Genomic DNA, 15295 nt, shown 5'->3' on the forward strand with positions numbered 1-15295 from the left:
GAGTGTTGGAGTATGGGAGGAGCTTCTGCAGCTCTGCCTTGGCCTCACACTGCACCCATCATTAAAGGAAGCCCTTGTGAATGCCCCAGCGGGGAGGAGGGGGGAAGAGCAGGGAAGAGCTTTGGTTATTGGTCCAACTTCTTCACCCGCTGGAGGACACACACTGGATGATCCACAGTGACCCACACTGTGCAGAGACCTGATGATCCATCCATATGCAGAGCTGGGATGCATTCAAGAAGCAGCTGTTTTTTGAGGCCTGTGATGAACAGGGATAATTTGAGGAATGGGATGTTCCCCAAGTGACCACCAGAGACCCCCAACTCTAATGTAAATGAGTTCCAAGTGATTTAAATATGTAAATGAATTTGAGGGAAATGTTTAGCATATATGTATGAGTTTGGGAAATGTATTAATATATATTAACTATATCAATACAAACAAATGTTAGAGGTAGCTGAGTGTGTGTGATAGGGGAGTCATACCTGCACACACCTAGCACCGAAATAAATCTGCTTTCTAATAGTGAAATTACAGAGTTAAAGACTTTAGTTCCTGTTTCCATGACATTTTCTTGTTATGCAGCCCCATGCCTGCACACAATTTCCAGCTCCAAACAGGTGCTGGCACTCCCTGCCTCACACAGCACTGGGAGCTCCAGTCCTTGAGGGGGTATCCTTATTCCACGGAAGAATCTCAACATCCCTCTCCCCCTGTGAACTGGATACATCAGGAGACTCTGCAGTTAAAATGTGGGATGGGGCTGTTACAGTCTGAAGGCCTGCACTGTCAGTCTCTGCCAGCTCAGCAGCTTTGGATAAGTTATCACTTGGTTGTTCCTTTATCCCGGTATTTTAACAGATCTCCTGTATCTTATCTCACTGTCATTTAACGCCAAAAACAGTGGAAACCTACTTCTTCATTTACCGCTGGCATGTTTGCAAACAGGGCATTGTTCGAGTTGTTTGACCCCATTCAGGCAGAGCATTCGGGTACAGGACTCCCATGGGATGTCCCTGCCCACTGTCCCACCCCCAATTTTCCTCATTCTCCCATTCATTTCCCATCTTCAATCCCCAGCTCCCCCTACAGCTTAGGTTCAGGGTGGTCCCAACCCCACCCCGCCCCCCCCCCCCCACCCCCCCCACCCCCGCTTGGTTCGGGGCTGCCACCTACCTCCACTAAATCTGGGGGGTTTGATGTGGCCCTTTCACTGACTTCTGTGGATTCCATATCCCTCCCACTCTGTTTATGGGTCCCAGACCAAACTTTCCACCTCTTTCCCATTGCCCTCAGATCCCCAGCCCACCATCCCCTGCTCTGGGTGTGGGGAGGTCCTACCCACCCTTTTCCCGTCCTGTCCTCATTGCTTCCCATCGTCACCCTCCCTGCTTCCCCCCCTTCTGTCACAGACATCTTTTATGAAAAATCCTTTCCTTAGGATTTTTCCTCCTGAGAAGCTGAGAGGCCTCAGGAACAAAATGTAACCAATGGTTATCTGCTGCTGTGGAATGCAACAGGTGGATCTTTGATTGGCCTATGTTAGTTGTTTCTAATTAATGGCCAATCACAGTGAGCTGGCTCGGACAGAGAGTCCGAGCCACAAGCCTTTGTCATCATTCTTTCTTTTTCTATTCTTAGCTAGCCTTCTGATGAAATCTTTTCTTCTATTCTTTTAATATAGTTTTAATGTAATATATATCATAAAATAATAAATCAAGCCTTCTGAAACATGGAGTCAGATCCTCGTCTCTTCCCTCATCCTAAGATCCCTGTGAACACCGCCACACCCTTCCACCCCCATCCCCTTTCCCTGAGCGCTCCACGCCGACAGCCGGGGGTTCTCCCAGCGCCACCAGTGTCCCCAGCAGGGCCCCAGCTGTCCCCAGTAGGGCCCCAGCTGTCCCCACCAGTCCAATCCCCAGCGCTGGGCGGTGCCGCCAGGCTCAAGCACAGCCGCCTGTGCAGCGGGGGGGGGAGGGGGGTCCCAAAGCAGCCCTGGGAGCACCAGACCGGACCCGCGCGGAGCATTGGCCATGCCCGGGCCCTGCAGGGACAGCACGGATGGGCCCGGCCTGGGTGCCCTCACCTCCCCCCTCCCCAAATTCCCCTGGCAGGGGGCGCTGGGGCCGAGGGGGGCTGCAGGTGGGCAGCACTGGGCGCTGCGGGTCTGCCTGACACCGGGCAGTCATCATGGGCTGAGCGCTGCCGCAGGGCCGGGGCTGCAGCAAGGGGACACACTCTGCTCCAGGGGGGTGCCCTGCAATTGGGGGACCCCCACAAGCCGGTTATAACCCCTTGGCCACCGGAGGAATCATGGGGTCACACCAACCTCCCAAAATGAAGGCAAGGGGCCTCCACAAGCCATTTATAACCCTGAAAATTGGCAGAAAACAGCAAGATCCTCTCCAAAATGGCATCACCTCATCCTCCCATAATGAGGGCATCATTGCAGCCTCCAAGAATAGCGGGGAGTCACCTCAACCCCTGAAAATAAGCAGTATATTCCCAAAAGCTGTCCATAATACTTCAAAACTAGCAGAAAGCAACATGGTCCTCCCCAAAATGGACTCCCTTTTCCAAGTGGAGGAGCTGTGGATCCCCTTTTCCAAGTGCCAGAGCCACATCTCTCCCCCCCCCTCCCACCACCCCCCAGGATTCTGGGTACCCCAAAAACTTGCTCAGGAAGGGGGGGTGCCCAAAAAATCCTCTCAGGAATGGGGAATATCTCAAAATCTCTTCAGGAATGGCAGATACTCCAAAACCTCCACAGATTTGGGGGATACCCTGAAACACCCTCGGGGACATGGTCCCCCCATCCTTAACATCCCCTATGTTTTGCTATCTTATTCCAGATCCCTTCTCAACCCTCCCCAAATTCATTCCAGCCCCTAACCTGCATCCCACCACTCCCAATCCCAATCCCAATCCCACTCCTCCTGGATATGAAGATCCCCTTTCCAAACCCTATTTCCTCTATCCCATCCCACCCCTCCCAAACCCCATTCCTCTCTTCCAAACTCCATCCCACTTCTCCCAGTCTACATCCCACTCCACCCCAAACCCCATCCCAACCCTCCCAATTCACATCCCACCTCTCCCAATCCCCATCACACCCCTCCTGGGGGTACTGGGGGTGCTGTGGGATCACATGATTTTTGGGGTGGAACTGAGCCATTTTGAGGTGGAATCATGCCCTTAGGGGGTGAGACTGAGCTATTTAAGGTTGGGATTTAGCCATTTTCAGCAGGATTGAGTAATTTTTATGTAACAGATTGATCCCTCTTGGATTTGGATGGCAAAACAATGGAGAAAACTCTCCCACATTTCTCCAAATATCCCCTAGAACCCCAAAATTTCAGTAAAATGTTGGCAGTTCAGAGGTTTTATTCAATTTTTTTACCCCAACCTTGGGTGTTTTTAAGGGATAAACATGAATCAAAAGAAAATCAAGGCCAAAATAAAAAGATTTACATGTCAGCATCGTGTGAGTGTCCATGGAGTTGGCTTGGGTGGGTGGAAGAGCCTTTTTAAAAGGGGTCTCTACCCCATTGTGTTCAAAATTTTGGTCTTTGCCCCAGTCCACCACCATTTGACTGTGCAAGACACCCATGGGCCAGAGAGAATTAGAATCGTGGAATTATTTAGGTTGGAAATGGCCCTAAAGATCATCCAGTGTTGCTTGATACCAGAGGAAGAAATTATCGGATGGAGCAGATGAGATTTTTGGGGTCTAAAGTCAACAAATCCACTCTTCCCAATGAATTTCCAACATCAGTCTGTGTCCCAATGGATGTTCTTGCCCCTCTGTTCATCCAGGTGCCTATGGGGAACCAGAAGAATGTGGAGACCACAAGCCAGATGTCTTCCAATGTGGATCACCAGGAACATGGGTCACTCCCATGCTCTGCCCAGCATGGATCCTCCAATGCTCTTCCCGCAGCTGGAGCGCTTGTAGAGCTTCTCTTACGAGTGGGTCCGTTGGTGTGAGGTCAAAGCAGAACTCTGGGTGAAGCTCTTCCCACACTTCAAGCACCTGTAGGGCCTCTCCCCAGTGTGGATGCGCCAGTGCTTGACCAGGTCAGAGCTACGGATGAAACCCTTCCTACAATCAGAGCAGCGGAAGGGCCTCTCCCCTGCGTGCATCCGCTGATGCATGAGGAGATCGGAGCTGGTCTGAAACCTCTTCCCACACTCATGGCACTCGTAGGGCCGTTCCCCAGTGTGGACACGCTGGTGGATGACAAGGCTGAAGCTGCGGTTGAAGCTCTTCCCACACTCCAAGCAGTTATATGGCCGTTCCCCAGTGTGCAGCCGGCGGTGGCTGATGAGGTGGGAGCTCTGGATAAAGCCCTTCCCACATTCCAAGCAAATGTGTGGCCGTTCCCCAGTGTGGAAGCGCTGGTGGTATGTGAGGCTGGACCTCTTGCTGAAGTTCTTTCCACATTCCAAGCACTTGTAGGGGCGTTCCCCTGTGTGAAGGCGCTGGTGGACCACCAGGTCAGAGCTCTGGCTGAAGCTCTTCCCACATTCCCCACATGTGTAGGGACGTTCCCCAGTGTGGATCTTCTGGTGGCGGATCAGGTGGGAGCTCCAGCTGAAGCTCTTCCCACAGTCCAAGCACTTGTAGGGCTTCTCCCTGTCAGGAAGCTGCTCATGGATCACCAGCTCTGAGCTCTGGCTGAAGCTCTGGCTGCCTTCCCGGCACAGGATGGGTCTTTCCTCCTCAGAGCTCCCTGGGCTGGGTTTGAAGCTGCGCCTCATGGAGGATCTCGGGGGCTTTTCCTCCTTGGTGACTTCCTGTGCTGTGGAGCTGCTTAAAACAGCCTCTTCCCCAAGGTTCTGACATGGGGATTTGTCTTCCCTGGTCTCTGTGTGCAGGTCATTCCCTGGGGGAGGAGGGAAGAAGGAGAGGAAGGGAAAGGAGAGGAAGGAAGAAGGAATGAGCAAGTCAAAGGAACAAGGAGAGGAGGGATCGGGGAGAGATAGGAAGGAAGAAAGAGCAGGAACAGGGAGAGGAAGGAAGTTGGGAAGGAAGAAGAAGGAAGAAGGGGAGGAATGAAAAAGGAGGAGGAAGGAGAAGAAGGAACAAAGAAGGGGAAGAAGGAGAAAGGAGAGGAAGAAATGAGGAAAAGGAAGTAAGAGGAAGGAGCATGAAGAAAAAGGAGGAAGAAGAGACAGGAAAGAGAAGGAACAAGGAAAAGAAGGAAGAAGAAGGAACAAGAAGAGGAAAGAAAAACCAGAAGAAAAGGGAGGGAGAAACAAAGAGAAGGGAGAAGGAAGATGGAGAGGAAGGAGATCTGCCTCTGTGCTAGAAGGAAGGGGAAAGACATCCCCCCAAATTCCTACCCAGCAGGACAGCTGGGGTTGTCCTGCAGCCAGGGGCAATGCTGGGCTGGGAGATGAGGCAAAAGAGAGAGGGAAAGGGGCAATGATTTCCTCCTCACCTGCCTGGGTGTCCCAGAGCATCTTCCTCTTCCTCGCAGTCTCCTCCTCCATCTGGCCAAAGTTAGGGAATGATAAATCCTGGTTTTGGCAGAAAAAACAAGATGTGAGTGTGCTGGATTGGAGATTCCTCCTGCCCAAGTCCATCTCTAGAAGTCACTGGGCATCTTGTCTCTATAAAAGTCCCAAAACACTAAGACACAGCCCCCCAAACCCCAAGATTCAGCCAAAACCCACTCTGGAATAGAAAATTCAGCCCGAAAAACTACAAATGGCCAAGATTTAGCCCAAAAAACAATAAAACCGCCAAGATCCACTCCCAAAAACTTCAAAATATCAAGATTCTGCCAGAGAAAAATCTCCCAGGAGGTTCCCCTCTCTGGTCTCTCCACTTTGGTGTTTCAATGGTCCCCCTTCTCCAGGCTGCTGGGGTTCCTCCGTGTATTGGGGATCCTTATTCTAGGATGCCAAGGGTCCCGAGAATCCCAGAGGTCTCCCCACTTTGAAGCTCTGGTGCTCGCTCTTCTCTGGGCTGCTGGGGGTCCAGTGGGTCGTGTCCCCGTTCCCCCTCCCCCTCCGCCGTGGTCCCCCTGCTTAGGGATACCAAGGATTTTGGAAGTCCTGTGCGTGTTTTCTCCTCTCACTATCTGCTTCAAAATGCTGGGCGTTCCAGAATTCCCTCCCACCCTGGGTTTCCCACTTTGGCGTTCCTTGGGGGAGCCCTCTCCAACCTATCCCCCTCCCCTGGCTGCCGGCAGTCCCCCGCTCCGAGTCCTCCGTTTCCGGCTCCCGAGGGTATTCCCTCTCCAGGCTTCTCCCTCTCCGTGCTCGACCCCTCTTCAGGCGGCTGAGGATCCCCCAGCTCCAGTACGGCCTCTCTCCGGTGCTCACCCCCACCCCTCGGCTCTTTCGAAGGGTCCCCAAAACCGGAGTCCCATCCCCCAGCCAGCACCGGGCGATGGCCACGAGGGCGGGCTGACAATGGAGGCGGCGGGCCCCGAGCAGAAACCCGCCCCGCGCCTCCGGGAACCCGGCATCCCCCGGCCCCGCCACCGGGACCGCTCCAAAAAAACCCCACCTTCCGGACACCCTCCACGATCCTCTCCGGGAGCATTTCCGGCTCAGTTTTGGATTCCCGGAAGATCCCAAGATCACCCTCCCAGAAAAACTCTACCAGGAACCCCGCGAGCTCCCCTTCCCCGTCACCTGCGGGATGCGAAGGGGAGAACAGAGGCTGGATGCTCCCAGGGCGGGGGTGCTGCAGTTACAACGAGCTGCGAGCTTGTGGCTCCTCCTTTTCCTGCCCCTCTTCCTGCCCCTCTTCCCTTCCTCTTTCCCGCCTCCTCCTCCTCCTCCTCCGTCGCCTCCTCCGGCTACTTCTTTTTCTGCTGAATCCTTGCTGTTCCTCGTCGTCCTTTATGCGTCCTCCCCCTGCTTCTCCTTGTTCATCCCTTCTTCTCCTCTTCTTCCTCCTCTTCCAGGCACCCTACCTGTGTGTATAGACTGGGAAAACAGAGTCTGGAGAGCAGCTGCGGCAAGGGGCCTGGCGATCCTGGTCGATGCCCATGCAGATCCGAGTCAGCAGTGGCCTGGAATCCAGGAGGGGCAGTCCGTGTGCTGGGTGCATCAGGCCCAGCATCGCCGGCCGGAGCAGGGACTGCACTCACAGACAAAACATACTGGTGGGGATAGGAATTGAATTAATTACCTGTCAAAATAACAGCAGGATAATGAAAAGTAAAATGGATTATATAAACACCTTCCCTGACCCCCTCCTCCCTCCTTCCCGGGCTCTCCTCCCTCCACCAGCACAGGGAGATGGGAATGGGTGTCACAGTCAGTTCATCGTATCTTGTTCCTCCTCCTGCTGCTCTGGGACAGAAGTTGGGAGTCCTTCCCCAACCCCAGTGTGTGTCCCCACAGGTCCTTCCAGCAAAGCTGTTCCAGCGTGGGCTCCTCTGCCCAGGGATCCATGGGGCCCTGCATGGAGGCTGCTCCAGCACGGGCTTCCCACAGGCTCACATCCTTCTTTTCGGGCATCCCCCTGTTCCAGCATAGGCTCCTCCAGGGGCTGCAGGCAGCTCCGGCACCTGGAGCAGCTCCTGCCCCACCTTCTGCACTGCCCTGGGTGTCTGCAGAGCTGTTCCTTTCACATGTTCCCACTCTGCTCTTCTCTGCACCTGAGGGAGTGCGCAAGAACTTTTTCCTTCTTGAATCCATTATCCCTGGGGTGTCACTGCCATCTCTGTTTGACCCAATCTTGGCAGTGGTGTGTCTGTCCTGGAACCAGCTGGTGTTGGTTCTCTTGGACACAGGGAAGCTTCTGGCAGCTTCTCACAAAAGCCACCCCTGTAGCCCCCCTGCCACCAAAACTTGGCCGCACAAACCCAATACAGGCACTAATGAAAGAACCCTGGAAGGCCCTTGCTATCTCTTTGGGAACTATTGGTTAGGTCACCCCTCAAGTCATAGGTCCCACCTGGCCTGCCCCATTTGTCCAGCAGGACAGAAAGAAAAGAGAGAAGAGAAAAGCAAGAGAGGAGGTAGGCAAGAAGGAGGTAGAGAAAAAAAACAGAAAATGGGATCCTGGGAACAAAAGAGGGATGGGGAGATGCACCAGCATGGCAAGAGAGAAAGAGACATGGAGAGGGGTATCTGTGGTTACTGCAAGCTCTGCTTTTTGCACTGATGGGTGGCACCAAGTTCTGCTGGTGGGCTCCTGAAGTGAATGTCAGTGCCTTTCCTTGGGAAGTACAACACCTGGGCCCATTGTTGCTGTGCAGATGACAGCTGCCCAGGGGAGGGAAAGACCAGCAACAGCTTTCTGTCCCACCTTTTGTGTGAGAGCAATTCCCAGGCTTACTCAATTGTGCGAGGTGGGCTCAGGAGGAGGTAAGAGCAATCTCAATAACCCACCATCAAAATTAGGAGCCCAGCTCCGTTGTCACCTCAGAGCTGGGGCAGTTCTCGTGCACAGGAGACACTCCAGGAATGCCCCTCATTCCCCCCGCTGCCTCCTGCTCACCTTGTGCAGGTAGAGGAGGGATGATGAACCCAAGCATTAATCCCCCCACCTCTGTTGCCATCTGACTGCAGCTGCACCCTGAGCACCCCAGGGAACTGTTGGTAGAGGTAAGAGAGGATGTCATGAGACCCCCCCCTTCACATCATCTCATTTCCTCTTTTCCACCCTTCTCCTATGCCTTTTCCATAGTACTTCCAAGCCCTCTGAACTCCATTTGAGGTCTCAGCCCCCTCCCATTCCCCACACCATGGATCTGAGCTCCCGTAAGAGCTCCTTACCCACACCTGGACCTGCTCCCAGTACCACCAGTACCATGTACAGCCCCAGCTCCAAGGAAATGGAAAGCAAAGAGGTGATTGGTGACAGTCAACATGGTTTGCAAAGGGGAAATCTTGCCTGACAAATTTGGTGACCTTCTATGGCCAATCTACAGCATTAGTGGATGGGGCAGAGAAGCTGATGTTTTCTGTCTAAACTTATGCAAAGCATTTGACACTGTCCCTCACAACATCGTCTCCAAAGCGGAGGGACATGTATTTGATGAATGGAGCACTTAATTGATAAAGAACTGTCTGGATGGCTGCATGCAAAGTGTTGTAGTCAATGGCTCATTGACCATGTGGAGAGTAGTGATGAGTGGAGTCCATACTGGGGCCAATACTATTCAGCATCTATGTTGGTGATGTGGACAGAGAGATTGAGGCACCTGCAGCATGTTTGCTGATGACACTGAGCTGTGTGGTGCAGCACACACTGGAGGGAAGGGATGGGCCATTCAGAGGGCCCTTGACAGACTTGAGAGGTGGGGCCAATGAAAACCTCATGAAGTTCAACAAAGTGAAGTGCAAGGCCCTACACCAGAGTCATGGCAATCCCAAACACACCAACAGGCTGCATGGAGAAATGATCAAGAGTGGCCCTGTGGAGAAAGACTTTGTGATGATGGTAGATGCAAAAGTCAGCAGGTCCTGGCAGTGAGCACTCCCAGCCCAGAAACCAATGGAGTCTTGGGCTGCATCCAAAGGACAGTGGCCAGCAGATCGAGAGAGGTGACTTTGCCCCTCTACTCTGACCTTGTGAGACCCCACCTGGAATCCTGAGCACAGGTCTGGTGTCCCCAACATGAGAAGGACTTAGAACTGTCAGAGAAAGTGAAGAGGACATCATGAAGTTGGTAAGAGGACTGGAACATCTTCTCTATGGAGACAGGGTGAGAGAGCTGGGGCTGTTGAGCTTAGAGAAGGCGAGGTTGTGTGGAGACCTCAGAGCGCCTTTGCTGGTTCTGGCTGGGGTGGCTCAGTTTCCTTTGCATGGGTGGTGGTGGAGCTGTGTTTGGGGTTGTGCTGAATACAAGGCTGAGAACACAGACATGGGTTTGTCCTTGCTGAGCTTGGCCAGAGCCAAGGCCTTTTCTGCCTCTCGTATGGCCACAGTGGAGATGGAGTGGGAGTACAGGGGAAGTTGGGAGAGGTCACAGCCAAGACAGGTGACCCCATCTGACCCAAGGGATATTCCAGAGCTTATGGCATCATGCTCAGGATAGAAAGTTGGGGGAAGGGGGAGGAAGGGGTGGATGTTTGCTGCGGTGGCATTTGTCTTCCCAAGTCACCATTCCATGGGATGGGGCTGTGCTATCCTGGAGGTGCTGAGCACCTGCCTGCCCTTGGGAAGCAGTGAATTCATTATTTGTTTTGATTTGCTTGTGTGATGGTTTTTGCTTTCTGTATTAAACTGTCTTAATCTCACCTGACAAGTTTTCCAGCTTTTAGCCTTCCAATTCTCTCCCCAGTCCTGCTGGGGAAAGCGTGAGCAAGCAACTGTGAGGGGTTTGGAAGCTGGATGGGGTTAAATCACAACAATGTCCAAGGTGGTTTTTTACTGAGAAATACTACAAGTGTTAAGCAATAGATGGCAAATATCTGTTTGGGATGGACTTCAGAGATCATTCCTTCCGAATAAGAAAGAAATGGGAAGTGAAGGGCAGTATCAGCCATCACCTTCCAGGCATGTGGAGAACCCAGTCTACATATTTTGGCAAGTAACACCCTTGCAAAGGCCCATGATTTGCAGGACTCTAAGCAGTACAATGCTTTAGTGCATTTGCATAAATGTATCATTTCTCCTTCCTGAGATCAAACTCCTATAGCTGGAGATGAGAAGGAATTTTCCTTCATAATCTGCATCTCACTCACTCCTACGGGTGAGCACCATGATATAGCCGGAAGCTTGTAATCAGAAAATATTTAAAAATAACAGGGTGACATGGATAGCTGAAACACAGTGGCCTGTGAAATTCATGAATCTCTCCTGTTCATGAATCACTAATCAGTAGAAACAGTGATCCTGTATTCCTTTGTTTCCCTCCATCCTATGGACTAATTGGGATATAGAACTGTTAAATAGGGCTTTAATCCAGACAGGAGAATTTATAAGATATTTATTATTATATACAATGGATCAGATAAACTGATAATGCAGCCAGCATGTCAGGGTGGAGAAGAAAAAGATGAGTACTCAGAAGTTAAGTGCTCCAGCAATGCTCAGGTGATAACCAGTATTTTAATGATCATCTGAGAAGATTTTGAGTAGCCCAAGGGAGATGAAACCTCCCACTGTACTGTGATCAGGATCAAAAAACCCTTCTCAATAAACAGCAACATCATTTCCAGTTGAAAAAAACAAGGGGTGAGATTTGTACAGTGTGACATCTAATGAAGGCACATTTACAACACATGCCAAAGATTAAGTTTCTCTAGAAGTGACTGTCTTGTAAGAGAGAACCCAGTTACAACAACTGGCAGGAGATGTCATTATGTCTTAATGGGGGGAAGCTCACTCAATAGTGGAGTGAGCTCAGCTTCAGTTCTGTATTTAGAGGGCTTTTCTTTTTCTTTTTAAAATTTGTATTAAACTGCCTTGGCTATTCTCCAGCCAGGCCATTCATCAGACAGCTTGAATGTAAGGATGGGGCTCAGGTTTCTGTGGTACCACATCAACCAGAAATTGCTTTTATGTGATTTTGGTATCAATGAATAAACAGGTGTCATGGTTTGACACTGGCACAATGCCAGTGCCCCCATGAAAATACCTTCTCCCTGGTTTCTGCTGTGAGATGTGACCAGGAATAAGCAAAGCAGGCTCCTACTTAGGGAAAAAAGAAAACAAAACTTTATTAACTACACTACAACTACAAAGAAAAAGGAACACACATACACAGGGAAAATGAAAACTTCACAAATGCATTTCCTCCTCCCCCCACCAAATTTCCAACACAATACATTTGTTTCTCAAATCACCAACTCTCAGTCCAGCACCACCCTTCAAACAATCAATCCTCAGTTCATCAAGAGGAGAGGAGTCCTTCTTGTGCCATGGGCTTCCCCTGGAAACACAATCGAAGCCTCGTGTGTTTCCGTGTCACTCGTGGCACCGCCCGGAGAACATCTGCCGTGGTGACTTCTTCCTTTCCATGTCCAGTGCTCTCACCACTGAACATGGACCAGAACTGCTTCTAGGGTTGTCTTTTAAGGATGCTCTGTCCCGATCCAAAAAAGGCACAGTCTCTCCTTTGGGACACCTGTCCCCACAATCTCTCCTTTGGGACACCTGTCCCCCCCATATTTTTCCACCCCCTGGGGCCGAGGGGCATCAACACTGAACCCTCTTGGCTCTGAGGCCATTGCCTCCCCCTAGAATGCAGTCTCTGTATCACAAGGAACATGGTTCTGTCCATGGCTATACAAAAAGAGTCCAGCAAAAGCTACTCCATCATCTCTTCCCACTAGGATTCTTCTCTATTCTTCTACTATCTCTCACTTGCCCAGACCTCTCTCACACTGGCCCATTTTCTTCCTCATCTTCCACTCTATCTTCTAGGAAAGGTCAATGATCTGTAAAGTTCTCATTCTCCAAAAAAGGGTTAAAAGCTCCTACAAGCAGCCGGCTGAACCCCCCCTTCTTCTCCTTCCCAGCCGTGCTGCCGGCACAGGCCCATGTTTATCAAGCTTCAAGGTTACAGTCTCAGGCAGCGGCTCTTTCTCTCTCTCTCTCTGTCTCTCAGGGGGGGCTGCCCGATGCCTCCCGGTGTCTCTCTCTCTCTTTCTCTCTTCCACCCTTCCACCCCGGGGCTCAGGCCTACCTCTCTCGGCCACATGGCTTTCCCCTCCCCCTGCCCAGCCAGCAGCTGGGCTGGGGCAGAGACCCGAACTCTTTCCCGCCGGAAGCCCAAGAGGACCCTCCCAGGGGAGAGCTCTGCTTTTAACCCCGTGTTCTCAGAGGCGTGTCCATGTCCCAATGGCCAGGTTAAATGCCAATATTAAAGCCTGAATATCCATTGGCCAAAAACACAGCATCCCAAAAAACACATTTCCTGTCAAACCACCACAACAGGTCATTTAAAGTGTTACTAATTTTGAAAACAAACCCTTTTGTCTTCACAAAAGATACATGAGAAAGGACACTGTTGGTGTCAAGCAGTGTAGGGCTTAACACTGGAAAACTACAACTTCCTCTGCATTGTCCATGTATTAAGGAAACTTCAAGGTCTGGGAAATGGGTCTTCCTCATTCTGAGACTCTCTGGCCATCATATGCCCACTTCCAGAGACTTTCACTGCTGGGACCAGAGCCCCTTCACAGTGGTGGCTGAAGTGCCCTGACAGGACCTGCAGGACCCTCCCATAACCCCCACTCTCTCAGTCAGACCAGGTTTCCTCACTGGTTCCACCCCAGGTTTCCCATGGCAGTCTCAGATGTTTCATTCCATAAAGCAGTTGGTTCACAGTGCAGTAACCCAGAAACAGCCCCAGCTGGTGCCTCCCAGGAGGGACTCCCAACAAAGGAACACCTTGGCTTTATCCTCTCACAGTCCAAGTGTGCCCCAGTCTCAAGTCTCAGCTCTTGCTCCTGCAGTATCTCTCAATGTCCCTCCCTGGGTTGCATCACAGGCCCCTGAGCCCTTTCTTGTGCCAAGTCAACAGTTCACGGCCTCTTGTCTCTCTGGACTCCCCCCAGAGTTCAACCTGCAGCTCCACTGCAGCTGCCCCTGAGCCACCTGCACCAGGTGTGTTCACAACCCTGTAGGGTTTCCTGGTGCCCAGGGACATTGTGACACTGCAGGGCATCACGGAAACAAGGGAACTGTATTGGGTTTTCATGGCCAGCTTTTGGTAGTGGGGGCAGGGGGCTACAGGAGTGGCTAATGTGAGAAGCTGCCAGAATCTTCTCCCACATCTAGTAGAGACAATGCCAGCCAGCTCCAGGATGGATCTACTGCTGGCCAAGGATGACCCCATCAGAGATGGTAATGATAATATATTTAAGAAGGAAAAAAAAAACCCAAACCTTCTTGTACAAATGGAATTGGGTGCAGAGAAGAGCAGAATGAGAGTATGTGAGAGGAACAGCTCTACAGACACCAAGGTCAGTGGAGAAGGAGGGTCAGGAGCTGCTCCAGGTGCTAGAACAGAGATTCCCTTGAGACTGGATGCCCAAAAGAGGGCTGTGAACCTGTGGGAGATCCATACTGGAGCAGGTGGATGCTTTAAAAAGGATGTGATGACTTGGGAAGACTGTGCTGGAGCAGACACCCTGCAAGGACCTGCAAATCTGCAGAGAGAAGAGCCCACAGTGGGACAGCTTTGCTGGAAGGACTTGCGGCTCTAGGGGGGACCCATGCTGGGGCAGAGGAAGGACTCAGACTTCTTTCCCTAAACAGCAGTAGGAACAAGGGGTGATGAACTGACCATGACCCCCATTCCCATCTCCCTGCACTGCTGGAGGAAGGAGGGAGAGCCCAGGAAGGAGGGTGGGATAGGGAGGTGGTGTTTTTAGGATTTATTTTATTTCTCATTATCCTGCTCTGATTTGGTTTGTAATAAAATCAGTTTGAAGTTCCAGGCTGTTTTGACCATAACTGTAGTCGGTGAGGGATCTCTTCTGGTCCTTATCTCAACTCCTGGGCCTTTCTTTTTATTTTCTTTCCTGTGTCCAGACGTGGAGAGCAAGGACAGAGTAGTTTTGGTGGCACCCAGCATCCAGCCAGGGTCAATCCACCACCAAGTCCTACATGGTCCGGGACTGCAGGAAAAGCTTTGGAAGAAGCTTCAAACTTCCCATACTGGGGAGACCCTCTGGATGCCAAAACTATGGGAAGGGCTTCACTGTGAGCCCAAAATTCCTGGAACACCTCTAGGACCCATCTGGAGGAGGTCTCTGCAAGTCCTCTGGCTCCAGGAAGAGGCACAAGGAGTCAAGGTCCTGCCAGAACTACCATCTGAAGAAGAAGGTGGTGACAAGCTTTAAGCCCAGGGCCCCAGGAGCACCTGAGGCTTTCGAGCTAGACTCTGCTGAGCCCCAGGAAGGGACTTACACAGCCTCTCATCCTGCCTCCAAAATCCCTTGGGATCCCCCAGCCATCTCTGCATTCCCCCCTCCAAGATCTCGACTCCTGAGATGAGCACAAAGGAGTGGAAGTCTCCGACTAGGGAGGCCATAAACCCCAAAATTTTATCTCCATTCACCAATTTTCTGTTTTCCTCTGCTTTTCCTATTTCCGTGTTCTGCCACAGCGGGTGGGAGCAGCCAAGAGCCCAGCACTGCCTATCCAGACCTGCCCCAGCTCCATCCCTGCTCCTCCTGCGAAACAGAAGGGGTTTTGGGGGGAAGGGTAGGCGCTGGTTGTGGGAGGAGGAGGAGAAGGAATGGAGGAGGAAGGATGAAGAAGGAGCAGGATAAGGAAGGGAGGTAAGAGGAGAAGGAGGTGGGAGTATAGAGGACGAGGAGGAGGAGAAGAAGCGGAGGTAGGAGGAGCAGGAAGCGGAAAAGA

At 51.7% G+C, this 15295-nt stretch overlaps 1 protein-coding gene across 1 annotated transcript; it reads right to left on the minus strand.

Moving 5' to 3' along the window:
- Nucleotides 1-3369: 3369 nt before the first annotated feature.
- On the minus strand, nt 3370-6655 carry LOC129132010 (uncharacterized). The gene is made up of 3 exons (XM_054650987.2): nt 6524-6655; nt 5448-5526; nt 3370-4889 (listed from the first exon to the last, which is right to left on the minus strand). Exons 1-3 carry the CDS (start codon nt 6557-6559, stop codon nt 3967-3969), a joined length of 1038 nt encoding a protein of 345 aa, XP_054506962.2. The 5' UTR covers nt 6560-6655; the 3' UTR covers nt 3370-3966.
- Nucleotides 6656-15295: the final 8640 nt, after the last annotated feature.

The sequence above is a fragment of the Agelaius phoeniceus genome, chromosome 27, assembly GCF_051311805.1.
Source record: "Agelaius phoeniceus isolate bAgePho1 chromosome 27, bAgePho1.hap1, whole genome shotgun sequence".
In the NCBI taxonomy this organism is placed as follows: Eukaryota; Metazoa; Chordata; class Aves; order Passeriformes; family Icteridae; genus Agelaius; species Agelaius phoeniceus.

What these genes read in the sequence shown, in the direction of transcription:
- LOC129132010 (XM_054650987.2), bottom strand. Translation starts at nt 6,559, where the DNA reads ATGCTCCCGGAGAGGATCGTGGAGGGTGTCCGGAAG. An exon ending in TCGTGGAGGGTGTCCGGAAG is followed by an intron (nt 5,527 to 6,523) that starts GTGGGGTTTTTT and finishes TGCCAAAACCAG; the next exon opens with GATTTATCATTCCCTAACTT. An exon ending in GCTCTGGGACACCCAGGCAG is followed by an intron (nt 4,890 to 5,447) that starts GTGAGGAGGAAA and finishes CTCCTCCCCCAG; the next exon opens with GGAATGACCTGCACACAGAG.